Raw genomic sequence first — 27,678 nt, 5'->3', positions numbered from 1 at the left:
GCCAGGGCTGATCCTCTCCCCAGCCTCCTCTGCCAGGGCTGATCCTCTCCCCAGTCTCCTCTGCCAGGGCTGATCCTCTCCCCAGCCTCCTCTGCCAGGGCTGATCCTCTCCTCTGCCTCCTCTGCCAGGGCTGATCCTCTCCCCAGCCTCCTCTGCCAGGGCTGATCCTCCTCCAGCTGTGTGACAGGAGAGCCGGTTCACCCCGCTGTCATGTGATGAGGAATGGGCAGGAATGAGCCCGGAGTGACGGGTCACCATCACATCACCCGCCCAGCTCCTACGTGAACCGGCACGTCAGGTCCCCCGGTCCCTCACCCCGCCGCAGATGCGCAGCCCGGACCCAGCAGCAGCAGCCGCGGCGGCAGCGGCTCCACGCAAGACACATCCACTCCACTGAAATGTTTTATTTAACATGCCATACCGGAAGAAGAAGCCATATTTCTCCAGCCCTCACCTCATAGCCAGCCATCGCCGCCCGGGCTCCCAGCAATAAGAGGACGGAAGCTGGCGGGATAGGATGCAGCGGCCGGCAGCAGCCAGTGCATGGTAAGCCCCCGACCATAGCGTGCATGCGGGGTGTAGCCGGGGGGAGGGCGGGCATGACGGCCAGATCGGCTCCCATCCATGTCTGCTGGGTTTTGTTTGTGCAGTGACGGTGATGCCCCCCAGTAGCAGCAGCAGGATGGACGCATGAGCCGGGCTGGTGCTGATGCGGCTCCCTGCTGGATGGATGGACAGGCGGATCAGGGATGCTGAGACAATAGAGGAGCCCTGCGTGCCTCATCCAAGGAAGAGAAAGAGGAAGCAAGGGGGAGGGAAGACATAGGAGCAAGCCCAGCACCTCAGCCACATTCCTGCCTTCTCCATTGGATTATACACCATTCTTGTCTCTTCTTTTACAGATCTCCTTCTGTTTGCAGGCAGAGGGCTTGGAAGGCTGCGCTCCTGGCAGATAGGATGGCCACACATCCCCCATTATTCTGCCCCATCCCGCATCCATGCTAATGGCTTTCTCCTGGATCCAGTAAACCCTCCTGCCTTTCACCCAGCACACCCTCACCTGCTGTCCCTTACCCCCTCACCTGCTGTCCCTTACCTCCTCACCTGCTGTCCCTTACCCCCTCACCTGCTGTCCCTTACCCCCTCACCTGCTGTCCCTTACCTCCTCACCTGCCGACCCTCACCTGCCATCCCTTACCTGCCGTCCCTTACCTGCTGTCCGCCCCTTTTTTGGCCTTAAGGTTGCAGGTCCCCCCTCCCCCTCACTGCATGTCGGAATAATACAACTATTTTACAAGCCCCTTTATGAAATGTATCTCTAGGGTCCAGATTCTTTGCACCCATTCCCCTCCTTTTTTAAACCTAAGGGTTGATGGATGCTCCTCATTGCCATCCCCTCTAAACCCTTTAGATAGAGAATACTGAATTGCACTCACTTAACCCCATGCAGTGCAGTCCCCAGCCACAGGAGCACAGGAGAGCCAGAAACATTCCACTACCATTGGGTCACTTGGGACCTCCGTCCATGCCTCTGCAACGCCTGTGCACTGGAAGCCCCCAAACGCCTGGTCCACCGGCTGGTGAATGATGTTTAAATACCGGCTCCGCATGTTCTTTAATGAACTTAAGGTTCTGGTGCTGACCCGATCTGGGCGAAGTGAACCGGAGCCGGGCCACGCTATGCGAGGGCTTGGGGTTGGAGGCTGTGGATGGCCACCCTTTGCAGACTGCTCCTCCAGAGACGATGATGAGGAATACTATGGGTCTGATCCTAGACCCCGCAGCCTTGCACTGGAGGAGAAGGATGGAAGGCTTGGGGCTGCGCTGGACGCTGTGTCCCTGGGCAGCAGCATTGACAGTGGCATGAGGACCCCGCAGTGCAGAATCTGCTTCCAAGGCCCTGAGCAGGTGGGTCCTGTTTGTACTTGGGGTCATACTTAGTACTTGAGATGAAGTCATCTAAGGTAAAGGGTCTGGGGGACAGAATGTATTGGCTTTCCTTGGTGCCATCTGGGCTTTTATGTCTGAAAAGCATCAAGTGCTATCATTCATGGCTTCTATGAGCTGTGAGGGTTGTCTGGATCTGAATATATATATATATATATATATATATATATATATATATATATAAACTATTTTATAAATAATCGCACACAGTATATACATAATATTGCAAATTTTATGATAAACAGTGTTAAATAGATTTCCGGCCTGTGCCTATGTGAACAAAGAGCTGCCACAAAGAGAGTGTGTAAGATTGATAGAAGAGATGCCCTGGCTTGGCTTTCAGCACATGAGGAAATGTGCAGGAGGATATATTGTGTCTGAGATCTTCAGCTGGCTCTAGACATACAGATAATTTGGCTGACTGGGTCTCATACGTGCTCCGGGTCTCTGGATCGGTCAGTACCTGCTTTCAGATATGCTGAAATCTTTTATAGGTATTAACAGAGATTCATTAGAATTGTGGGACAATGCCAGTAGTCGCAATTACATTCGTTTTAAACACAGTGATTTTCCAAGGAATTGTAGAAAAATGTCAGTTCATGTGTGTATAGAAAAAAAGATACAGGTTTTTGTATGTTATCTGCATTATTCATTCTCATTGTGTACATGCTGAAAATGTGGTGTTAGGATTCATATTGCGAATTAGGACGGTAGCTATGATGGATGAATATGGAATAGACTACCAAAGCCTAATATGTTGTTTATACTCAGAAGCTGAGGCCTAGGTTGAAGGTGGTAGGATCAATGCGTTCCATTATAACCTACTAAGCAGGGTGGAAAAAGAATTCATTCCACTAAATGGAGATGGCTATTTCATAGTAATCTTTCATTGTAATTGTATAGTATAGTGTTTATCACCAAGACATCTGATTGGATTGATTATTGGGTTTATAACCAGTGATCCAAGTGTTGTGAGAGTGTTTTATGCTTTCAGAAAGAAAATCAGCCATGCTGTAGCACCACACAGGCCCACGACTTGTACTCTTTCTTACCTAAAGGCTGGGTTCACACTACGTATATTTCAGTCAGTATTGTGGTCCTCATATTGCAACCAAAACCAGGAGTGGATTAAAAACACAGAAAGGGTATATTCACACGGACGGGCTCGCAGCGAGATTCTCGCTGCGAGCCCGGCAGGTCCTGGCAGTTCCCATACACTACATACTTGCTGCGGTCTAAACGACCGCAGCGAGTATGTAATTATACCGCCCTTAACCCCTTCTGCTCCCCCGCTGTAAGCATACTTTACCTGTCCTTGCTGCACGGGTCCGGCGTCCTGCTCTCCTGTCCGGCCAATCAGTGTGTTGCCCAGCCGCAGCCACTGATTGGCCGGGCGGGAGAGCAGGACGCCGGACCCGTGCAGCAAGTCCGTCATAGCTAGTTATACAGATGGGGCATTGTTTTCCTTAAGGGGCTTCACCAAGATCCCCTAGTCACAGGGGAAGAAATAACTAACAGACCAGTAGAGGTCTAACCACTTGGACCCCCACTTATCACTAGAACAAAGGTCATTTGACCCCCGACTCAATGAAGTGGGAGCACGCATGCTCTCCCACTGCTCTTTTCATTCTGTATAGGACTCCCAGACTTTGCCAGATGCTGCTCTCTAGTTCTGTGTTCAGAAATCCCATAGACAGAGAATAGGGCAGCCGCTGAGCATGCCTACTGCCCCCCCATTCCCGAGGGGGGGGTTAAGTGACCTTCTTGTGATCAGTTGGACCCCCATTGACACTGATCCATTAACCCCTTTAAGTAATTCTGTGGCAGCACAGTGGCTCAGTGGTTAGCACTTGGCTCAAATCTCACCAAAGGCAACATCTGCAAAGAGTTTGTATATTCTCTCCGTGTTTGCGTGGGTTTCATTCAGGTACTCCGGTTTCCTACCACACCCAAAACATACAGATAGGCAAGTTTAGAATGTGAGTGCTGATAAGTACAAACAACCACACCTCCAATCCACTTGATCCAAGGCACAGGTGAGTAGTTACAGGTCATCCACCACAAGGGCCAGATAATATAGAATATTAAATTATATTAGCAAAACAATAAAATACATAAAAGGGTGAAAGCGCAACGTGTTTCCAGGCCAGACTGGCCTCTTCCTCAGGTGCATGAGGGTACTGAACTTTCATGCATGTGTATACCTATCTATATATATATATATAAGGACAACAAATTATGTAAAGTGCTGTGGAATCAGTTGGCGCTGTCATTGTGCAATGACAACTGTGATGTTTAGTTCCATATCGTGTACTTATAAGGCTCTTCTTTTTCTTTTTTTAATTTTCCATTGGTGCATGTAGGCCCCCCCAGGCATAGGGGTACAGTTGTGATTAGTCCTTCTACAATGGCTATTACTGTGCCTATATATTCATTGTATTTATTTAACATTTTTGCCTAAAGGCTAAGCACATATATGACATAACGTGCTCACGAGTCCAGAGAAAACAAGAGTAGGTAGATTGAAATGCAGCCAACCAGAACGCTGTTTCTGACATGCACTGATCCTAGGATCTGACATGTAGTAGTTTTCCCTTTAGTTGCCTCTCTTTTGCGCTATCTATGCTTAGAAAAGGGGGTACAGACTAAGGTTTACATACAGAAGAGTGGGGAATGTACAGTAGTAAAAAAAAAATCCCAGTGACTTGTGGCCTTAAGTGTTAAATCAAGTGGATAAAGTGTATTAATAATAATGGTACAATAATGTTCCTATCTTCAGAGTATGTGTTAATGGGACAACTTGCAAATTGCTTCCTACCGTCAGAACTCTAATCCTGTCTCTTCTATAATTCATGATTCCTTTACAAAATTATTCTTTTTTCCCTTTTTTTTTAATTTCCCTTTAAACGTGGCTTCTAATCTTTTAGAGCTGACCCAAACAGTTGTAGTGGAGGTGATGACCATGGAAGGAGATTAGAGAGCAATAACCAACCATAAGACAGACTTTAACTCTACGGCAGAATAGTTTTGTGCCAAAGCCAGAAGTGGATCCAAATGGGATGGAAGATATAAAGGGAGGACTTGGACTTCTCTTTCCTGCTGGATCCACTTCTGGTTTTGGCACAAAAACTGCAGTGACAGTCCCCTCCCCCCCCCCCCCAAATAAAAAACAGCCATGTGTGACACCAGCAATATCGTGTAACCTGAATGTAGTTATCACCTGTCTCTTCAGATTACTAGGATAGCTGGTTTTACCAAGCATACCCTCAGGCTCAAAAGCCTGGGGTACAAAGGCCCCCTTAGCTGTGACCTCACCCAGTTAAAATATAACTTTTATATAGCCTATATATAGAATAGCCTATATTCTTCCTGAGGACTTTGTGGGTTACAACGAAACATGTTGAAGGGGCCTTTATGTTTTAAATAGCGATCGTAGTGTCTAAGTCAGTGCAACACTGCAGACTGCATTGACAAACCTCCGGCAATACAGTGCAATGTATAGACATTTGGGATCATGTTTTTAAATCACAATTTTTGTGCCATTTTATCATTAAATCAAAGTTATATTTTAACTGGGGGAGGTCACAGCTAAGGTTTTTTTTTGTACCCCAGGCCTGAGGGTATTTGTTTGTTGTGATATGTATTGGATAACCCCCAAACTACCTAAGAGAGCATTTGGTGTTGTATTCTGTGTGACATGTCATATACAGTAAAAACAACTACCCACAATTGCATCGAAAAGGGGTCTTCTATGGGAAGTTGTCCCGTAAGCATAAAATATGTGGGCATTTAAAAATCTGGGCGAAATCTGATCTGGATAAGGGGGTCCTTCCAGTGAGGTAGTTTTTTGGAAAATTTTCTTTGTGTATGTATGCATAGGCAACTGATACCACATTCAAGTACTGCATCTAAATACCACATTGCACTTATTGCAGTCTTTTTTAGAAAATGTAGAGTTGGAACTAAGTGTTTCCTAAATAGAAGGTGTCTGGGGTGCAGTGCTTGAGATCGGTAAATGTGCTCTAATGTGATGCTATATTGAAGCAAACCTTGCTATATATATGAATGTTGGGCGTGATTCACTAATATAATGTTCACATTCATAGTATTATACCTAGGATGTAATTCGAGGCTGTGGGTCCAATGGAGAATGCCAGATCCAATGGTGAAGCAGTTGTCTCTGATCCCTGTGTAGCTGCGGCACCATAGTACTGAAGCCTAAGCCCATATTGAATAATGGCTGAGGCTGCAGTATACTGGTACCGCCACTACACAGGGAACAGAGTCAATTGCCTTTGGTATTGTGGGCACTCAACAGCTTATCGGCAATTTTGTTGGATGTCGTCACCCTGCCAACCAGCTATTGATAGCCTATCAATTGTTTTATCCTGAAAAACTTTCTTTAATGGAGCATAATACTTTGTATTGCCCCCACAAACTTATTTAGGGGAATTTCAGCAATACGTAGGGTATGTCTTAGGCAGTAGCATTATAATGATATGTTTGTTATCTTATATATTACTATTAGAGATGACCATATATCTAATCCAACCAAGATTCAGATTTGGAAGTGCCCCAAGTGCCTTAATACACTCAGTCCAGAGTGAATGGGTGCAGAGTGCCTGGCCCAAAGAATGCAGTGACTGGAAGCTGCAGCGCATACAGCATAGCTGCTTACCCCCAAGCCACAGGAGCAGGGAAGAAACAAATCAGAAACAAATCACAGAAAGTTTGGATTCTAATAGTTAGGATTTTTTGTAAAATTCGGACCAAATCCAGATTGTACTGAATTGATTCACTCATCTTTAATTACTGTGGGATCAATTGCTGCAGTGGGTGACCAATTGATAGGAAAAGTAGCACAACATGTTGCATGGCTGACAATATGGCAGATCTGAGACAGCCACTTCCCATGCTAAAAATCAAGCAGAAGATATTCCCAAATCCTACACATATGGCCTTAAAAAAGGCCACACACATCTACTGCAGGGGCCTAGTAAAGTATTCCCTGTTATAGAAAACTATAAGGCAGTTCCTGCACCAAACCTGGATATTATTACAAGCAATAGCTAGAAATATAATAACCTGTAATAAAATCCATATAAGATTTGGTCAGCAACATCTTCTGTAAACAAAGTGAAAACAGCAAAAAGGAAGTAAACATAATTAGGCTATGTTCAAACAACGTATGTATTGCAACAACGGCCGTGATTTATACAGCACACACGTTGTATTGAAAGCACAGGATCCCAGCCGGAGTGTATACACCTAGGGGGACATGTATCAAAAGGCGAAAATGCCTATTTTAGGGGCAGATCGGCGTAAAAATATTCGCAAAGGGTATTTTTGTGAATATTTTATTCGCATCTGCCCCGTCTGTTATGGGGGGTGCAGCAGCACGCAGAGAGGCAATGCGCCTCTACATAAATCCCCTGAGCTCCAGAGCTGCGGGGACATTTGTAAGCCCGGTGTAAAAAAACACTCCGGCCGGCATTCCTAGCGATAAGTTGTATTCACCGTTTTAATGCGCATCAATAAAATTTGTTGAAGGAATTTATTTAAAGTGCCCATCTTTGCTCTAGCATAGGTTTTTGTTGCTTTTTGCACACGCGCCAAAACTTTGTCTATTTGGCTTTGTAAATGTGGCTTAAAACCCCTCATCCTCTCTTTGCCCCGTGTAATAGGGGCTTAACTGAACACAGCATCAAATATGCTCCATCAAATATCCTGCGGATCCTGTACATATGAACGCACTCTAAGAGGTGTGCGGACGGGGAAAAGAGGGCGGGGCTTTATTTAAGACTGGTGAACTCGTACGATAAATGTCCCCATTAATGTCTAGTATGGAGCATTTAACTATTATCTCCAGTTCAAACTTCATAATGAATATGTTAGGCTGGAAACACACACAGCTTTTTTGGGGGAAACTGTCACTGCAGTTTTTGTGCCAAAACCAGAAGAGGATTTAACAGGAAAGAAAATTACAAGTCCTTCCTTTATATTTTCCATCCCATTTAAATCCACTTCTGGTTTTGGCACAAAAACTGCAATGGTAGTCCTCAAAAAATTGCTGTGTGTTTCCAGCTTTGGATCGCGAATGCACCATAATTTTGGTGCGCTTTGACCCACAATTCTGGCTTATAAGTAAATGTTGCCAATGTCTATAAAATGGAAGAAAAACATAGAAGCTAGAGAGATGAGCGAACTTCCAGTAAGTTCCGGTTCCTGCAAATCCAAACACTCAGTATTGGAACCCCAGTGGCTGGAAAAGGTGGATGTGGCCCTAGGTCTAGCTACCAGGATTCAAATACCATGGGTTCACCCATAGGCTGTTCTCATGTCTTCCAGGCAGCCATAGGGCTGCATCCATCTTTTCCAGCCACAGGAAGTCAAATACTGAGTATTTAGGTTCACACGAACACAAACTTTTACTGTGCGTTTGCTCATCTCTAATGGTAACAATAAAGGGTACATAACTATTGTAATGGGTGCACCCAGTCATTATATAGGTGAACCTAAAGGGTGAAACTTTGTCCTTTGAGGAAAAAAGTCAACCAGGGAGGTTTATGGAGCACAATCCTTATGGGAAGCTGGACAGGGTGTGAACTCCATTCCACCTAAATCCTAAATATCTTAAAGGAATATTGAATACTTGATTATATTAAACCAGTTAGATAGTAAAAAATAAGAAAAAAGGCTGCATGGGACTGGGTAGTCTATAGGACACTTGCCAGTTTTCAAATTCATTGTTGCCTAATGGTAAGTGCAAAGATTCACTTCTCACTCTTTAATAATAGATTAGGAACATATATATATATATATATATATATATATATACTATAGCATAAATATAAGCTATAAGCCATCTAATGAAGGCTTATATATATGTATATATGTCACCCTGGGGCTCAGCTCTTTTGGACTATACACACAGTCTGTAAATGATCCCTCTTTGGTGAATGCAGGCTCCCAGCAATATTTCAGCAACTTGTCTTGGAGAACAAAACAAAAGTCTCAATGCAATATTTAAGAGGTCTTCTTGCTGTTGTAGCGATGATCGATAGTCATTTTGCCATGCATTATTCTGCAGTAAATAGGCCTTATTCTCAAATCAACTAATGCAGCAAAATGAGGATTGTAATGAAGCATTTATGTTGTTGTTGTTGCTTTGTCTGTGAGTCGGTACTATAGATTTAAGTAAAGAAATTCCCTTTTTAGATGTCATGGCCATTTAACAGTCAGTATCTCAAGCACTGCTGTCCATAGCTGCAGTCCCTGAGATCAGCAAGTAGTAGTTAAACTATAAGGCTATGGTCACATGGCGTACGTGGGTAATTTTTATGGGGAAGCTGCCCGGGTGATCACTTGGAAGACAAACGATGGCAACGATCAGCTGACATTGTTCATGTCAGCTAATCGTTGTCTTCTATTACGCCAGATGATTATCGGCCAATAATTGTTTAGTGTGATGGGGCCTTAAAGAGGATGTACCACCCGGTACATCCTCTTTAACCTGAACCCACGGATTCCCGTGCACGGTGCCGTTCGGTGCCGTTCGATCCAGCGGTACCGGCCGGTGCTGAAGCACTGGAGGTCGGCCGGCCCGCCCCCAGTGGGAGGGAATTCCCTCCCCTGTATGACGTAGCTCGCTTAGAATGAATGGAGCCGCATCATGCAGGGGAGGGAATTCCCTCCCACTGGGGGCGGCCCGGCCTACCTCCAGTGCTTCAGCACCGGCCGGTACCGCTGGATCGAACGGCACCGTGCACGGGAACAGGGCGACGGTCCGAAAAACGGACCACGGCACCGGCTTCCCCATGCCGGCGCCGATCGATCCGTGGCTTCAGGTTAAAGAGGATGTACCGGGTGGTATATCCTCTTTAACATCTAAGGATTTGTTTACTTAATAGGGTTTCTTTGTAGTCTGTAACCATGGAAATGCATAAGACCGCATATGAACTGTAGACATAAGCTGGTATGCAGTTTAGGTTTGTTTGCACGGTTTGTTTTACATTTTTAGGCTATGTTCACATAGCCTTATTTTCAATGGAATCCCGAACTGAGTGTACACACATCGTATGCGCTCCGGCCGGGATCCTATGCGGCGCCAGAAAAAACTGACAAGAGTGGATTTGGATTACAAGCACAGTCCCGGAACAAATTATGCTCGTAATCCAAGGCACCACTGTGTGTATATATATATATATATATATATATATATATATATATATATATACACTCACCGGCCACTTTATTAGGTACACCATGCTAGTAACGGGTGGTCTTCTGCTGCTGTAGCCCATCTGCCTCAAAATTCGACGAACTGTGCATTCAGAGATGCTCTTCTGCCTACCTTGGTTGTAACGGTTGGCTATTTGAGTCACTGTTGCCTTTCTATCAGCTCGAACCAGTCTGCCCATTCTCCTCTGACCTCTGGCATCAACAAGGCATTTCCGCCCACAGAACTGCCGCTCACTGGATGTTTTTTCTTTTTCGGACCATTCTCTGTAAACCCTAGAGATGGTTGTGCGTGAAAATCCCAGTAGATCAGCAGTTTCTGAAATACTCAGACCAGCCCTTCTGGCACCAACAACCATGCCACGTTCAAAGGCACTCAAATCACCTTTCTTCCCCATACTGATGCTCAATTTGAACTGCAGGAGATTGTCTTGACCATGTCTACATGCCTAAATGCCATGTGATTGGCTGATTAGAAATTAAGTGGTAACGTGCAGTTGGACAGGTGTACCTAATAAAGTGGCCGGTGAGTGTTAATATATATATATATATATATATATATATATATACATACACTACCGTTCAAAAGTTTGGGGTCACCCAAACAATTTTGTGTCTTCCATGAAAAGTCACACTTCTTCACCACCATACGTTGTGAAATGAATAGAAAATAGAGTCAAGACATTGACAAGGTTAGAAATAATGATTTGTATTTGAAATAACATTGTTTTTACATCAAACTTTGCTTTCGTCAAAGAATCCACCTTTTGCAGCAATTCCAGCATTGCACACCTTTGGCATTCTAGCTATTAATCTGTTGAGGTAAGCTGGATAAATTGCACCCCACGCTTCTAGAAGCAGCTCCCACAAGTTGGATTGGTTGGATGGGCACTTCTGGCGTACCATACGGTCAAGCTGCTCCCACAACAGCTCAATGGGGTTCAGATCTGGTGACTGCGTTGGCCACTCCATTACCGATAGAATACCAGCTGCCTGCTTCTGCTGTAAATAGTTCTTGCACAATTTAGAGGTGTGTTTAGGGTCATGTTCCTGTTGTAGGATGAAATTGACTCCAATCAAGCGCTGTCCACTGGGTATGGCATGGCGTTGCAAAATTGAGTGATAGCCTTCCTTATTCAGAATCCCTTTTACCCAGTACAAATCTCCCACCTTACCAGCACCAAAGCAACCCCAGACCATCACATTACCTCCACCATGCTTAACAGGTGGCATCAGGCATTCTTCCAGCATCTTTTCATTTGTTCTGCGTCTCACAAACGTTCTTCTTTGTGATCCAAACACCTCAAACTTGGATTCATCCGTCCACAACACTTTTTTCCAGTCTTCCTCTGTCCAATGTCTGTGTTCTTTTGCCCATCTTAATCTTTTTCTTTTATTGGCCAGTCTCAGATATGGCTTTTTCTTTGCCACTCTGCTCTGAAGCCCTAAATCCCGCAGCCGCCTCTTCACTGTAGATGTTGACACTGGTGTTTTGCGGGTACTATTTAATGAAGATGCCAGTTGGGGACCTGTGAGACGTCTGTTTCTCGAACTAGAAAATCTAATGTGCTTATCTTCTTGCTTAGTTGTGCAACGCGGCCTCCCACTTCTTTTTCTACTCTGGTTAGAGCCTGTTTGTGCTGTCCTCTGACAGGAGTTGTACACACCGTTGTAGGAAATCTTCAGTTTCTTAGCAATTTCTCCCATGGAATAGCCTTCATTTCTAAGAACAAGAATAGACTGTCCAGTTTCAGATGAAAGTTCTCTTTTTCTGGCCATTTTAAGCATTTATTTGACCCCACAAATGTGATGCTCCAGAATTACAATCTGCTCAAAGGAAGGTCAGTTTTGTAGCTTCTCTAACGAGCTAGACTGTTTTCAGATGTGTGAACATGATTGCACAAGGGTTTTCTAATCATCAATTAGCCTTCTGAGCCAATGAGCAAACACATTGTACCATTAGAACACTGAAGTGATAGTTTCTGGAAATGGGCCTCTATACACCTATGTAGATATTGCACCAAAAACCAGACATTTGCAGCTAGAATAGTCATTTACCACATTAGCAATGTATAGAGTGTATTTGTTTAAAGTTAGGACTAGTTTAAGGTTATCTTCATTGAAAAGTACAGTGCTTTTCCTTCAAAAATAAGGACATTTCAATGTGACCCCAAACTTTTGAACGGTAGTGTGTATATATATATATATATATAGTAGTGCCTTGGATTCCAAGCATAATTCGTTCCGGGACCGTGCCACAAGGTACCACTATATATATATATATATATATATATATATATATATACTTCTTGTATATAAGTATCGAATTATTTTTCATTACATTTAAATTAAAATGGAACCATCTAGAAAAAATGTATGCATGACTCTAAATTACTGCATAGATACAGTACAGCCCCCCAAAATTCCAAAAGTGCCCTATTATGGTTGCTTACATCTAGGAAATTTATGTAGCTGTTATACAGCCATGTGCTCGAGGCCTTAAAGTGTTTGTCTATCAGGAGTTTGTATTCTCGGCAATTCCCTAAAATACTTCTATTTCCTGATTTATTACTGTGACGAGCTGAGAATATTCATTTTAAGGTCTACCTCCATTAAATCTATGTCTGGCCTCCTTTCAGTTCTTGGTTTGTCAGGCCAAACAGATCAATCACAGATCTATTGATTAAAGGATTTCCGTAAAATTGATAAATTGATTACAGAGAAGCGAGCAAAGCCTGAAGATTGATGTCTGGAATGTAGTGTCTGCATGACCTCAGCATCCTTACGTCATCCAATTTACAAATAGTAAGCTATAGCCTGATGAAACAGACAGGTTTATACCCAATGACAAGCAATGGCGGCTCATCAGTGTGTGCTCAGCAAGATCATATCACCAGATGTCAGGGCTGTTCTAAGCCAAAAATAACACAGTCTTCAGGAGCTGGAAAGATACAGCATCTATCACCTGGAACCATCATGTAGCCAACATTTTTTTTTTTATTAAAGTCTTTTTTTAATTTTATATAAATATAAACATTACACCATAAAATCAACCGACACAAGCTTAAATATTCAAGCATCTATATATCAACCAGCAAGACAAATCTTATTCAAGACTGACATTCCGTAGAGGTAAACCTAAGAAAGCCTTGAGATCAAACTAGTAACTATAAAGTACCAAAAACTTACCTCCAATTTACACCCTATTATCACAGTGCTGTTACACTGTAGCCCACCACTCCACCAGACCCTAAAAAATAGCCATTGGGCCATTTTAGGCCTTTTTCACATGCTGTAAGACAGCGGCCATTCTGTGACATGGCCGCTGTCTGTGAAGTTCAACCTGGTTGGTACTGAAGTACCAGCCGCATGAAATTAATTTCTTCTGAATCGGAGCGCGGGCACATTCGGGTGTGCCCGCATTCCTATTCACCATAGCCAACAATGTTAAGTGTGGCCGGAGCCGCACTTTATATTGTCTGCACTGTCAATTTTCTGTGGCCGCTATTTAATGAATAGTGGCCGCACAAAATTGACTTGTCAGTTTTGAGTGCGTCCGCATGGAATCCTGGCCGGAGTTTATACAGTGTGTATACACTCTGGCCGGGATTCCATAGAAAAAAATGTTATTTGATTTTTCACTAAATAGCAGTCGTTGTTGCAATCCTGCAACAATGGCCTTTAGTAAAGTAAAGCACTTAGTAAAAAAAAAATACATTGTGTGAATGTGGCCTAAATGATTCCTAATGATTTCTCTTAATAACAATTCCCACATTGGTCAGATTGGTCAAGCCTTGAATTATCCAGTATGGTAGAAACAATTCTTGGAGATAGAGACTGATCTTTGCTGTACAGCCATATAATGTCTTTATAGTCTATAATAAGAAATAATTTAGTTCTCTTTCACTTTATATCGACTCTTTCATAGATTAGAGTTATATAACAGCTTAAATAGATATTTAAATGTCTCTTCAAAGGAACATTACTTTATCATGTAGAAGTGCCAGACTCTGAATATTCTTTACACTTTTCCACGTATCTCCCAGTATGTATTAATTATTCATACAGAACATATGTTATAGCTGTATAGCTGACAGAACACATAGGGTGGCATGTACAGATCTCCTTTAAATGGGATTTTAGGTTTTCATTGCTCAGGTTAGTTCAGGACTTTGGTTAATGGGACAGAATGTCTTCGTACAGTGAGCCGAACAGCTGCTATGGAATAGGAATACATTTGTTGGGATATGATGTTCTAGAAAGCTAACGCAAAACCAGCCATAGTAGATATATCGATAGTAAAAGGTGTAGTAAAAAAAATGTGGTGCTGTGCTAAAGTAGGTGTGGTAAAGTGCAGCAAAGTAATATGCCTCCCATCTGATTCTGCCGTGGGACAATAACCTCAAACATCCAGCCAGTGGCATTACGAACTATCTTTAGTATCTTGGAAGTGATGATATGCCCCTCTCAGAGCCCTAATCTTAAAGGGGTTATCCAGGCTTAGAAAAACATGTCCAGTTTCTTTAAAAACAGAATGATTCTTGTTTCCAGTTTGCCTGTGGATTTGCAACTCAGTTCCATTTATGTAAATGGAGCATAAAGACAGACGTCTACATGGCTTGGAAGTCATTACTCTAGGATCCCACAAAAATAGTATAATGTGCAGTATACAAAGTCAATGGTAGTCAGCTCACCGGACACTCCTCCAGCCCATGTGCTATGCATTATCAATGTGCAGTGTACACTATTTTAATAGGGGGACACTTTCAGCTTCACTAGTGTAGGGTATGTTTACCCAGATTGCCAATGGCACCTTAAAGGGGTTGTTTGGTGTGAGAGAACTTTTGCAATATCCAGGGCCATATTAACAGCTGCTGCTGCCCTAGGAAGTAAACCTGAAGACGCCCCCTTGTAGAAAGATTGTCTGAATTGCGTTTTTCATGGTTTTTAACTGCTTAAAACATAAACAAATTTCCACCATACCGCCATACTGGGACTGGATGAAACCATACCAGACCTAAAAAATTCCACCATTCACCCCCCCCCCCCCCCCCCTCCAAAAGACACCAGATTTACTGGCAAGTCTGAATGGGAGGTGGGAGGCAATGTGCTCCCCCTGGTCCCTGGTGCTGCCCCCTTGCAATGTGCTGCCCTGGGCACCAGACCACGGGTGTCTAGTGGTAAATACGGCCATGGCTATATAGCTGCAGATATATAAAAAAAAGAAAGGAACCTATGTTTAACTCCCCGCACTCCCTCACTCACTGAGTGAGACTGGACAGCCCGTAGCCAGTGATTAGCTTAGTGGGCTGACAAATCCATCTCAGAGGTAAAGGCTGTTACAGTCAGTGGAGGACACCAAAGACACTGCAGCAGGACACAGGGAGAGCACGAAAATGGTAAGCATAGGCGCTTTTTTTTTAAATTATAGATATAACCGTAGCTATATAGCAAATGTTTTCTAATGACAGACAACCAATCCAGGGTTTGGTAAATGCAAATGTTTGATTCATGTAAACACAATCCCTGCCAGCACTTACTCTCCCATGACCCCAAACGTATGAAATTCTGTATTATTGTGCTGCGATGTTACCAGGCATAATGAAGTATAAGCTATAATATGGCATTCACAGACCCTTTTTGAAAAAATGTATGCTGTTCTATGCCTAGTGCAACCTGTTGGGTAGTGCATGCCTCAGGTTCGTAGAAGTCATGTGCCAGGCCCTGCACTAGGCATAACATTTGTCATTTAAGTGGAACTTACAGTTAGTACTTGTGCAATATATCCTTAAAGCAGGGAATAAGAATAGAATTAAGTACTTAAAAAGGAGCAATAAAATTGTCTTCGCAGGTCCTATGCCTTAAATTGAATTACTTATTGGGTGCGTAAGAACCTGGTAAATGTGAGGGGCCCATGTTCACCCGTGTCAGATCAAAGACTATTAGATTTCTCATTTGTCATTTCTTTTAAGAACGATGACTGTGAGACTGGAAGCCAATGTCACTTTTAACAACAGGAAAGAAGATGAAAATACATTACATGAATTTGGGAAGATTAAATGTTGAAAGTGTGTGAGTCACCCATAATTATAATACATTAGAGCATCCACTCTTGGCGGGCGCAGCTTGATTGTTGTAATGGCTGCTCAGGCTGGACAGGGTTAACATCAATACCGTGCAGGGTATAATTTGTAGCAAAGGGAAATTATCAAAAGCATCTTTGGAATAAAAGGAAGAAAACATAAAGGGCACAACAGTATGAGAGGTCTTGTCAGCCGCATAGTAAGGTGGTATCTGTATAAGGAGAAACACTGTTTGTACCAATACAACTAGGTATAAAATTCACATGTGACGTGGGAGGAGTAGCATCTAGAATGGACCGAATGGATTTAGCTTGAATTGATTTTGGTCTGAAATTCCCACAAATGTAATATATGTGTGAAGGCCAGACTCAGCTGCCAGTGTCCTGGCTTGTCCATCATCTTCCATACTGTACCACTGCAGCCACTGCTACTAGCCCTACACAGCTGTACATCTTCTGCCTTGTCCATCTTCCATACTGTACTGGTGCTTCTGCTTGGATCCCTGAGATCTGAGAGTGTCATACAAGATTTTTCAGTGCAACTAAAGGACTAAATTCACTTGTACCAACCTAGATCTGACAGCAGATCATAACAAATGAATTTAAGGACATTGGCTCATCTCCAGTAGCTTCACATCACTAGGGAGCACGGCTACAATTTGGCTATATCTAGTGTATCTTGGCAGTCAATCGATTTCACCGAATGATAATCCATTGCTTATCCATAGATCTTACCCCCATAATTAAAAACAGCAACCAGGCATGCACCATTGAGTTTAAATGGTGGGCATCTTGCATGCTCAGTTGGCACTCCATGCAGAATGCTCATGGCTGGCCATGGAGCTGGGGTAGTTAGATGACCAGGATACCTCATTCTAGCAATAAGTGGGGTTTGAGTAGTCACAAATCCACCAACGTGACATTAACCACCTATTACTATGTATAGATAATTGGTGTTTTGGGCTGAAATACCTAAGATGGGGTTTGTTTGATGGGTGGCTCTGGAGGTGACACCCCCTTCATGAATTGGTGTCACACTGTGCATAAGACTTCTCGCTTTAAGGTAACTGTAGACTCCTGGTTACTGGAAATCCTTTATTCCTAAGTCGTCGTAAATATTATATAACACATATTATATAATAATGAAAAAGCACAATTTAGCACTATTCTCCTACGCTCAGATGAGCTGTTAAATACCATCTTTTATAATAACAATAGCCAATACATTAAATGGTAAAAATTAGACCTACTGGATGTTCTGGATAGTTTCACAGTTGGTGGTGCGTTGCTTTTTACATCCTACATATGGTCTTAGTGATGATACGTCTAATAATAATAAAGATGGTGTAAACTTTAATAAGGTTATTTGCAGTCTTCAAAAAAATAAACCAAAATAAGGCTATGTTTACTTAACTTTTTTCAGCTCCGTTTAAAATGACGGACGTCATTTAGCTGTCTAGCCTTCCCTTACTCCAATGACGGCTGTTGGTACATTACTCTAGTTTGGGCTACTAATTGGCCGTTGCATGCGGCTTAATTGAAAAGTCCATTGAATTTAATAGTAAAAACGGAGAAAGAACGGTGACAAAAGAAAAACTGTGTGTGAACAACTGATAAAAAACGTTTCGCTGTTTGCAAAAGACGTCCGAAAATAATTGTCATGATCATTATTTTGACGTTCGTGGTGATAACGTCCGTTATTCAATACATTGTGTGCATTGGATATCCGTCTTTCCATTGACTTCAATGCATTGCATTGCAGTCAGTTAAATTGTGGCAATAACGGACTTTTTTTAAATAGCAAAAGTGGCCGCCTTTTCTCTTCTTTGAAGTTGTGTGAACATAGCCTTATATCTTCATAGGGGTTATGGTTGGCCTTCAAGTCAGGAAGTAAATAATATGTAATAAATAATATATTATAAATAAAATTTATATAAATATTTATTATATATAAATAATAAAGAAATAGAAAGATATTTTCCATACTAGACATTTTAGAAGCCTTAAATTGTGTTTAGATTAGATAATAAGAATTGCGGTGCTTATATTATTGGCTGACATGACAGTACTATGTAAACAGTCCTTTTGCACCATGCATGCAACACTGTTTCAGATTTACAGGTATACACAGTGGTAAAAGTATGTTAAAGGGATTATCCAAGATCAGAAAAACTGCTTTCTTCCAGAAACTGTGCCACTCTTGTCCGAAGTTTGTGTGTGGCATTGCAGCTCCGATCCACAAAGGGAATGGAGTCCCGTTGGACAGGGGTGGTACTTGGTACATGTGTTTTTCTAATCCTGGATAAACCCTTTATTGCAGACTGTCCGCTGCCATTGCAGGCAACACTTGTCCTTCTTTCAGTTTTTGACGGCAGTGAAATACAGGGGGGAAAAAAATGTTCATTTTTGTTTGTCACTTTCATGTTCACCAAGCATGATATATACATTACCTGTAATCTCAAATTCTAGTTTTCAAGTGTTCATTTGTCAACCTTGATATTTGACAAAAGTGCTCAGCGTGTACTCAGGTGCCTTTGATGACTTTCTAAGCAATGGGAAAAAAAAGAAAATTAAGGGATAGGATGCTTTGTGTTTTCAGCGCTTGCTAGTCGTAATAAAAAGATCAGTCTGCTTTGGAAAACCCTTTTGCTGTTAGGACACCCAGTGTTAAAGGGAATGTGTCATCAGAAAAGGAACTGCTGTTTAAATCACACACTTTACAGTAAAAATAGATTTAAAAAAATGTATTTTTTAATTTTCCATTTTACTGTCTATATTATCAAATAATAACAAAATCTTGCAGTTTTCAGCCTGGCCACTAATATTTATGACGATAGATGAAAGATTCTTAAGCATGCTCAGGTCTGACCGAACCCGAGTGTGCAGCATTTGTCTGGTTATGTCTGGTTTTGTCTGGTTATGCTGGTTTGTGATGACAGCTACTATACAGTGTGTAATAAATGTTCATCTCTTTTTGTTCAACAATAATTGTTAATCCTTCTTCATGTAAAAATGCGACATCCCCTGAAAATAAGACATAGCGCATCTTTGGGAGCAAAAATTAATACAAGACACTGTCTTACAAAGAAAAAATTGTACTAAAAATGTAATTTAAAAAATGAACAATTAAAAAAGAGAAACATGTTAGACTCATAGAACATGTTGTCTCAGTATCTGCTTCTAGAAGAAAATCTAGGGGATTCTTTCTTTGTAGCCAGAATATTTTCCCACTTCGTCATACTTGCAGTTGTTCTGGAAACCCAGATATATGCGGTTGTTTGCTGTGGTTCTCCTTCGGATTTTTGCTAAGAAAAAACAAAAAGTACTCATCCTGATTGTTCCGTGTCATGTGATGCAAGCATACTACAACTTTCCGCCACAGAATCCTGCCAGCTTCTGTGTCATACAGGCAGTCTGAGGCCTGCACGCCTAATCTCCGCACCTCGCTGCCCGGAAGAATTGACATGTCGATTCTTCCGAGCGGAGCGATGCAGAGAGAGAAGGCATGCGAGCCCTCCCATAGACTGCCAGTATGACACAGAGGCTGGCAGAGAGTTTGGCCACAGAATTCCTACAGTTTACTCCGTGTGAACTGGCCCTAAAGACACCATCGAACAGCCCCTATATCTCAGTTCCCTATTAGTGTAATATATAAAGACAAGGTATTGTTCTTTATGGCCTTTGTATCTAAGCGTCCCTGTTATGTGTGGAGATTTAATAATAATTATTATAATGAATAATTTTTATATATTAACTAATGTATATATTTATATGGGTTCCAGGTTCTGGGATCATGTTAAAACCCCCCAAAAGCCTTAAGCAGTCTCTATTTCCATGTACAGGGTCTCTCCCAAACCTATCCCTTGTGCGGTCAGCCTTCACGTTACACATATAGGGAATTATGTCTTTAGAAAACAGCATGCCGATGCTTGGGGCAAAAATTAGTAGTGCTGATATAAGCAGACTGTGCTGAAGCATTGAGTATTGAATTTACCAAACAAACCATGTAATTCCTTAGCCCGCTCTTGTGTCCTTTTACTGACTGTAACCCCTTCCTATCCTGTTAATGCATTTCATAGCTGAGCCTTTTTTTTTCTCACCAGTATTATACCCGCTATGCTGGAAGTGCCAACAACATGTTGCCTCCCAATTGTGTCAGTGTTTCATTGTTACACCTTTATGATAACAGCAATGATAGAGCCAACTGCTGTTACAAGCCATTCTAGTCATCCAGCCAGGAAATCTATGATCATATCACCCATAGTCGTACAACCTAACCTCAAAACGGTAATTATCTTTTGTCAAGGTATTCCGGACACGCACACGTCCTCTTTTCTCTCCTTTACACGGGGGGCATTGTACTGTGGAGCTATTCAGAGTTTATAGCTTCAGACACCTTCTGATTCTATAATAGCTGAGTTTTATTCTCCACTGTATTATGTACATAAAATAAAAACATGGCTGCTGTGGCTTTAGAAGAGCTTTTGTGATATTCGGCTGGAAGATTGCTACATATATTAGAATCTAAAGCAAATATTTAGCATAGAGGTCATTGGCAGTCCTTTGGGCAATGTGGAACTACACGTTTTAGCATGCTTTATTAATCAGGACAATATCTAAAAACATAAAAAGTAAAAAAAAATTATGTTTGAGTTTCACGGCTATTATTAGTCATTTTAATTAAATAGGTTGAGAAAAAAGCATAGGTCCATCAGGTTCAGTGTTTTTTTTGATCAATTATATACATTATTGATTACTACATTAACTATTACCCACAATGCTATTGATTGTTAGATAGGCATCTAGCTCTTTGTTGAATGCTGACGTAATATTTTCCATTACTTTCTCTTGGGGAAGGTCACTCTATAGTTTTACTACTCCAAAGCTGCCCATACACACGTCTTTAGTTGACAGCTATCGTTCCACCTTCCCAGGTTTGGATTCAAATGGGAACAAAAGGATTAGGACAGCTGAACGACACAAAAAATTGTCCGAATAGTTCTCCATAGTGGATGGCCAGCTTTACTCTGTTATATGTAATCAAGTAGTCTTTCCTCCATACTGTATGTAATGAATGTCCTTTGGTACTTTGTGAAGTAAAGAATAAACATGTATTGATTAAACACATCTTTATACAAATGAATACATATAAAGCTGGTTTTGTTGGCTTTCTGTGTCACAGGTTTTGTCAGAAATTTGGACAAAAAAGAGCAGCATACTGCAATGTTTTATCCAGTAAAATGCCGGACACCATGCCAGGAACTTGACAGACACCTTCCCTCCTCATCACCCAATATAGTTAAAAGGGTGTTTGTTGGGCGTTTTTATATATATATATATATATATATATATATATATATATATATATAAAATGTGTGTGTGTGCGGAGGTGACTTCTAAGATATCTTTTCGCAAGCTTAACAAGCCTGATCTTTCTAGCCTCTCATTAAGGGAGATGATGTATAATTCTGCACAGTAGTACAGAACAGGGTGTTAACACATTTGGGTAGTGAAATTACTGTAATTCGGTTGAAGCAAAAAATTCTTTTGAGACCAATATAGATTAATAAAGGAAAACTGTCACATGGAAACTCCTTATCACACTGCTAACAGTTCCATAGTGGCACAGATAGTGAGAACAGATATGCGAACGATCGTAGAACTACTAACAATGATTTTTCAACAAGTTGAAAGACAACTAATAATGACATTTTGTTCATCGTTTGATCATTGGGTGTTATTACACTGGCAGATATTTGCTCATTTTAAGTCATTATGGCAAATTTTTAATCGATAATTGCTCTGTGGAATAGAGCCTTAAGGGAATCTTACCTGTGTTTGTCTTTATTGTAACTTCTATACTTTTGATTGGCCATCTGAAGAGTCAAAGAGGCGTGGCTTTGTTCTCTCCTCCCCACCATCAAAGATTGACAGGAATGATGATTGGCACCTACATTGGATTTCAGCAGGGCTCCATGTCAATCATAGATAGAGAGGGCGGTGCAAGGAAGCAGGAAGAGTTGATGCAGTCACTAGAGTCACCCCGGCCACGACTCTTTGATGCTTCAGATGGCCGGACAAAGGGTTTGATAGTGATTTTCCATGTGACAGTTTCCCTTTAAAGTTTTCAGAGCTCAGGGTTATATACCAGGGTTTTATTTTCTCCTATATGGCACCCATATAGATCAGTTAATGTCAGGGGTATTCTATAGAAAGAAAGATATTGCTAGTAAACAAAAGAAGAGTAAAGAAAATGGAAGGAAATTCCAGCTGTATTTGTCTGACAATGTGCTACAGATAAAGATAGATAAAACATGGTTATATTGGCCTTACAAGCAGAGCCGATGAGGCAAAGGAGTGTATCTAGGGTGGTTACAGTGCTACTTTGTGTACGCATCCCTCCCTCACCCCACTGTTGGGTTTATAGCCAGTAACTAATGTTAAGAGGCAATCTGAATCACTGGGATTTACTGCAGGAGAAGCAAACCTGACGTTCGGAATCAATACCACTACATTACTTAAAATTAGTTACTATGAAGGTGTCTATGGTCGGTCCTGTTACTAGGACATTGATCGGTGGCGTCAGCACGATGACAAATAATCTTACTATTCTAGCTATTATCAAGGGCTTTGTAATCCTGCAGATTAGGGTTATTTTTTTCCAATACTAGCTTCAGAGAGTTTAGTCTAGTCTATAATACATATGTGAAATGCAATTCTTATATATTGAGGCTGCGTTCACACTACGTATATTTCAGTCAGTATTGCAACCAAAACCAGGAGTGGATTAAAAACACAGAATGGCTCTGTTCACACAATGTTGAAATTGAGTGGATGGCCACAATATAACAGTAAATAACTGCCATTATTTCAATATAACAGCCGTTGTTCTAAAATAACAGCAAATATTTGCCATTAAATGGCGGCCATCCACTCAATTTTAACATTGTGTGAACAGATCCTTTCTGTGTTTTTTAATCCACTCCTGGTTTTAGTTGCAATACTCACTGAAATATACTGACTGAAATATACATATACTGACTGAAATATACGTAGTGTGAACGCAACCTAAGGGTTTCTTGGGCGGATTTGTTTTATCTTTAAAGGGAACCAATCAGCATGTTTGTGCTGATATGGCTTCCAGCTGCATCCTACAGATGTAGGATTCCGCTCCCCTGGTGTGCAAGCAGCGTCTTTATACTGGGGAAAAAAGTGTTTTACTCCGGGGTGCAAGGCTGGAAGAGGGGTGGAAACTAGTCATCTGGGCGGGGAACCGTCCGTTACTAGTCACAGCTTTCTGCCTGTCAGCAGCCTTTGCAGGGATGATTGACAGACAGAGAGACTACTAATAGGTACCATGTTAGTATACTTTCTGATTGCCACCCAGGGTGCTGAGGACGAAGGTAATTTTCCTACCTTCATCCTTGGCGCCGTTTTCGGGATATTGGGAGCGCCACCCCAATATTTATTAGGCAAAGCTGGTTGGCCAGAGAGAATACGTGCACTGGAGGTGGTGACCCTGCCTCCAGAGCACCAAAATGCATAGTTATGAATAAAACTGCTAATATCCAGAAAATGGCGCAGGGGATTAAGGCAAGAAAGGAGGAGCACAAGGAGATGAAGGTAGGACACAATACTTTTCCTACATTCACAACGTCATCATTAAATGATACAGTATGAACTAAACACTATCCACCCCAATACCCTTCCCACATATGACCAAAGCTCTGCTCCCAACCTCCTGGGCCATTAAAAAATTATCTTGCCTAAAGCCAATTCCTGGTGAAAAAAAGGTTGGTTTAGAGCATTTTTTTAAATCGGCGCAAATGATCTGAATGGCGCCGACACAGGATGTGGGCAGGGCTCTGGGCTTTGCATGGAGGCCATGCCTCTGTGACTTCCCCAACGAATAAATCCATTATTTACTAAAATCAAGGCAAAAAGCCAACTTAAAAAAGTACTTCTGTACAGTTTATTAGGACTAATGTGCCAGTGCTGACAGCTTCATATCTACTTATACCAATTTCTGGTGTAAATTAGAGTGAATTTACTGGGCCATTGGAGGCTAAGCCAATCCACTTTTCCGAATGTATTGTGAGTGGTGTAGAAACTTTTGTATGCAAATTAGCTTGTGTAGCTAAATTCTAAATGTTTTTATCCTATACATGAATATATACATGAAGAAGCACAATCTCTGGATAAGTTAATTCATTCATCTTAGTTGATGTTGCACATAGTGGCCAGCTGTTTTTTTGAAACAGCCTGTATGTTCCATCACTGAGGCACATTGTACCTCATGCCTCAGTAATGCCCAGTGTTCCTTGGATATAGCATTGCACTCATTCTTGGATATAGCGTTGCACTTATTCCTTGGATATAGCATTGCACTTAATCTTTGGATATAGCGTTGCACTTATTCCTTTGATATAGCATTGCACCCATTCCTTTGATGTAGCGTTGCAATTATTCCTTGGATATAGCATTGCACCCATTCTTGGATGTAGGGTTGCACTTATTCCTTGGATATAGCATTGCACCCATTCCTTGGATATAGCGTTGCACTTATTCCTTGGATATAGCATTGTACCTATTCCTTGGATATAGGGTTGCATTATTCCTTGGATATAGCATTGCACCCATTCCTTGGATATAGCATTGCGCCCGTTCCTTGGATATAGCATTGCATCTATTCCTTGGATATAGCATTGCGCCCATTCCTTGGATATAGCATTGCACCTATTCCTTGGATATAGGGTTGCACTCATTCCATAGATATAGCATTGCACTTATTCTTTGGAGATAGCATTGCACTTATTCTTTGGATATAGAGTTGCACTTATTCCTTGAATATAGCATTGCACCCATTCCTTGGATATAGCGTTGCACTTATTCCTTGGATCTAGCATTGCACCCATTCTTGGATCTAGCGTTGCACTTATTCCGTGAATATAGCATTGCACCCATTCCTTGGATATAGCGTTGCACTTATTCCTTGGATATAGCATTGTACCCATTCCTCGGATATAGCGTTGCATTATTCCTTGGATATAGCATTGCACCCATTCCTTGGATATAGCATTGCGCCCATTCCTTGGATATAGCATTGCGCCCATTCCTTGGATATAGCATTGCACTTATTCCTTGGATATAGCATTGCACCTATTCCTTGGATATAGGGTTGCACTCATTCCTTGGATATAGCATTGCACTTATTCCTTGGATATAGCATTTCACTCATTTCTTGGATATAGCACTGCATTAAACACCTTGCTTGTTTACGGCCTGATCTCACGGCTGTTCTATTAAACTGACATAATGTGGATACCAACAGCCTCACATCTTCAATATACATAGAAGGTATAACATCTGGTTCCTGGACAGGAGTTTAGTCAATATATGCCAGTCTTTCTTACAGCAGGCAGTCTTCCTGTTCCAAAACCATCAAGGATATAAATGAGACGTGTACACGGTTTACCCAGCCAACTCAATATTGACTATCACTGCTACTCAAAGTTTACTTTGGTGAGCTGACACAGACAGAATTTTACTGGCTGATATTCAGTGCAAACAGTAATCGAGCCTCTGCCGCACAAGATGCTCAATGCGTTGATGATTTAACATGAAAATGAAGAATTAAATAGAAGGCACCTGCCATGGATTAATAGAGGGACGTTTAACCCTTCTTACTATATACTGACTGCACATCTGGACTCCAGGATCACCTATGTGGGACATTATTCAGCAATATGGCTTTCTGTAGCTTGGAAACGGTGAATTATTCAGACCTGGTAATATGTTGCCCAAGAGACATCTAGACCGGTAGAGCAATAGAGCAAAAGAAGTGGGTATATTAAATCCATTCCCCAGATGGAAATCAAGGTCATTGAGTTAACTCATGTTTATTCCCACCTGAATATGAGATCTTATAAAATGCTTGGCTATTTGAAGACCTGTCTGAGCTGGTTTAGCTAATGTTCCCATTCGAGGGCAGAGACATTGGAAATATTAAGACCTGTTTAGTTTACTGCTTGCCTGTCTTCCACACGTGCTGGAGGAAGTCGAGTAAAGTTTTCTGAGTGAACATAGATTATGCACCGAGTACAGATTGGTGACATGACTGTGAAATAAGTCACGGAGGCTGTGTACAAATGTAGCCTATCAGTATACATGCCTCCACTGGGGGTAACCCGCAAAACTGCCCAGCAGTTTTATTAATCTTGTTTCCTCAAGCTGCCCCAGCTAAGTACCCCCATAATGGTTATAGTTACACTAAGCGTGACACCTGAGGGGAGATTTATCAAACATGGTGTGAAGTGAAACTAGCAACCAATTAGATTCCACTTTTCATTCCTAACAAACTCTTAGGAAAATGAAAGGTGGGCTCTGATTGGTTACTAGGGGCAACTGAGTCAGTCTCACTTTACACCATGTTTAATAAGTCTCCCCCATTGTTCTTATAATATAGACCACCATAGTGCCCCATAATAATGATGCCATGCTTTTACAGTGCTCCGTAACTTGAGGACAGCTGTGTACGTGTAATCCTGGGCAATCCCTGTGTAACATAAAAAGACACCAGTATTATAAATGGTAGATGAGGGCCTAGTTCCATTTTCCATTGGGGCTCTGTTTCACAGGCCCAAGAGAGCAGCATTCTTGCCAGCTTTCTACCATTATGTTGCAGTGTGTGTCCGTACCTTAGGGGGTATCTGTAATCACCTTACCAACAATTAAATAAATTGCTATTCACAACAATTAAATAAACCTTTTGGCATTTCTGTCTGGTTCTTCCATTTATAATATGTTATATAATATGTAATATAGTAGATGGGTGACACATTACTTTCAGTTAAAGATAAAATTAATGGTTAATGCGTATTTCCTTATTTCACTATCTGCCTTTTTCATGGTCCTAAATGACATTAGTTCTGGTGTCATACTTAAGGATGTTTACCTGCTATATATAGATACACCAGGATGAATATATCATATATGCAACTAGTGCAGCTGCACAGGAACCCAGTAGGTGTGGGCCCCGCTACCATCTGAAACCGAATAATACAGTCTCCTGTTAGATTGCATGTAAGGGACTGAGCTAATGGGTTTCATAGCTCACAATTACTCGTGGATTGCAATCCACCAGAGAAATTAACTTATTTGTGAAAGGTTTGCTAGAGAGGCATGGAGGAGGTGCTGTATAATGCTGGGGAGTATGGAGTCCATATGCTGTTCTTGCACAGGGACCTAGGCTGTTTGTGCCTGGTCTTGAGACACACTGTAGATTTGTCTTCCAATGATTGAAGGCACGATTGGTCTTTATTAAGACTACGCCAACCAGGCTTTGCGGTTAAAGCCTCAAGTTTGCGTGTCAGGATGCAGAGAGCTGTAGCTGAGCAGGGTACAGATGTGG

At 41.8% G+C, this 27,678-nt stretch overlaps 1 protein-coding gene across 1 annotated transcript in view; it reads left to right on the top strand.

Moving 5' to 3' along the window:
- Positions 1-236: 236 nt before the first annotated feature.
- The window catches only part of MARCHF9 (membrane associated ring-CH-type finger 9), a 127,452-nt gene continuing 100,010 nt past the window's right edge, over positions 237-27,678 (top strand). Inside the window, exons 1-2 of the mRNA XM_069972255.1 lie at positions 237-547; positions 652-1,909. Of these exons, the coding sequence (XP_069828356.1) occupies positions 1,586-1,909 (324 nt within the window). The 5' untranslated portion in view covers positions 237-547; positions 652-1,585. The remainder of the gene's footprint in view (positions 548-651; positions 1,910-27,678) is intronic.

Source organism: Dendropsophus ebraccatus, chromosome 5, assembly GCF_027789765.1.
Source record: "Dendropsophus ebraccatus isolate aDenEbr1 chromosome 5, aDenEbr1.pat, whole genome shotgun sequence".
NCBI classification, from domain to species: domain Eukaryota; kingdom Metazoa; phylum Chordata; class Amphibia; order Anura; family Hylidae; genus Dendropsophus; species Dendropsophus ebraccatus.
Note: the sequence above shows the minus strand (reverse complement) of the source record. Positions and strands in the feature narration are given on the sequence as shown.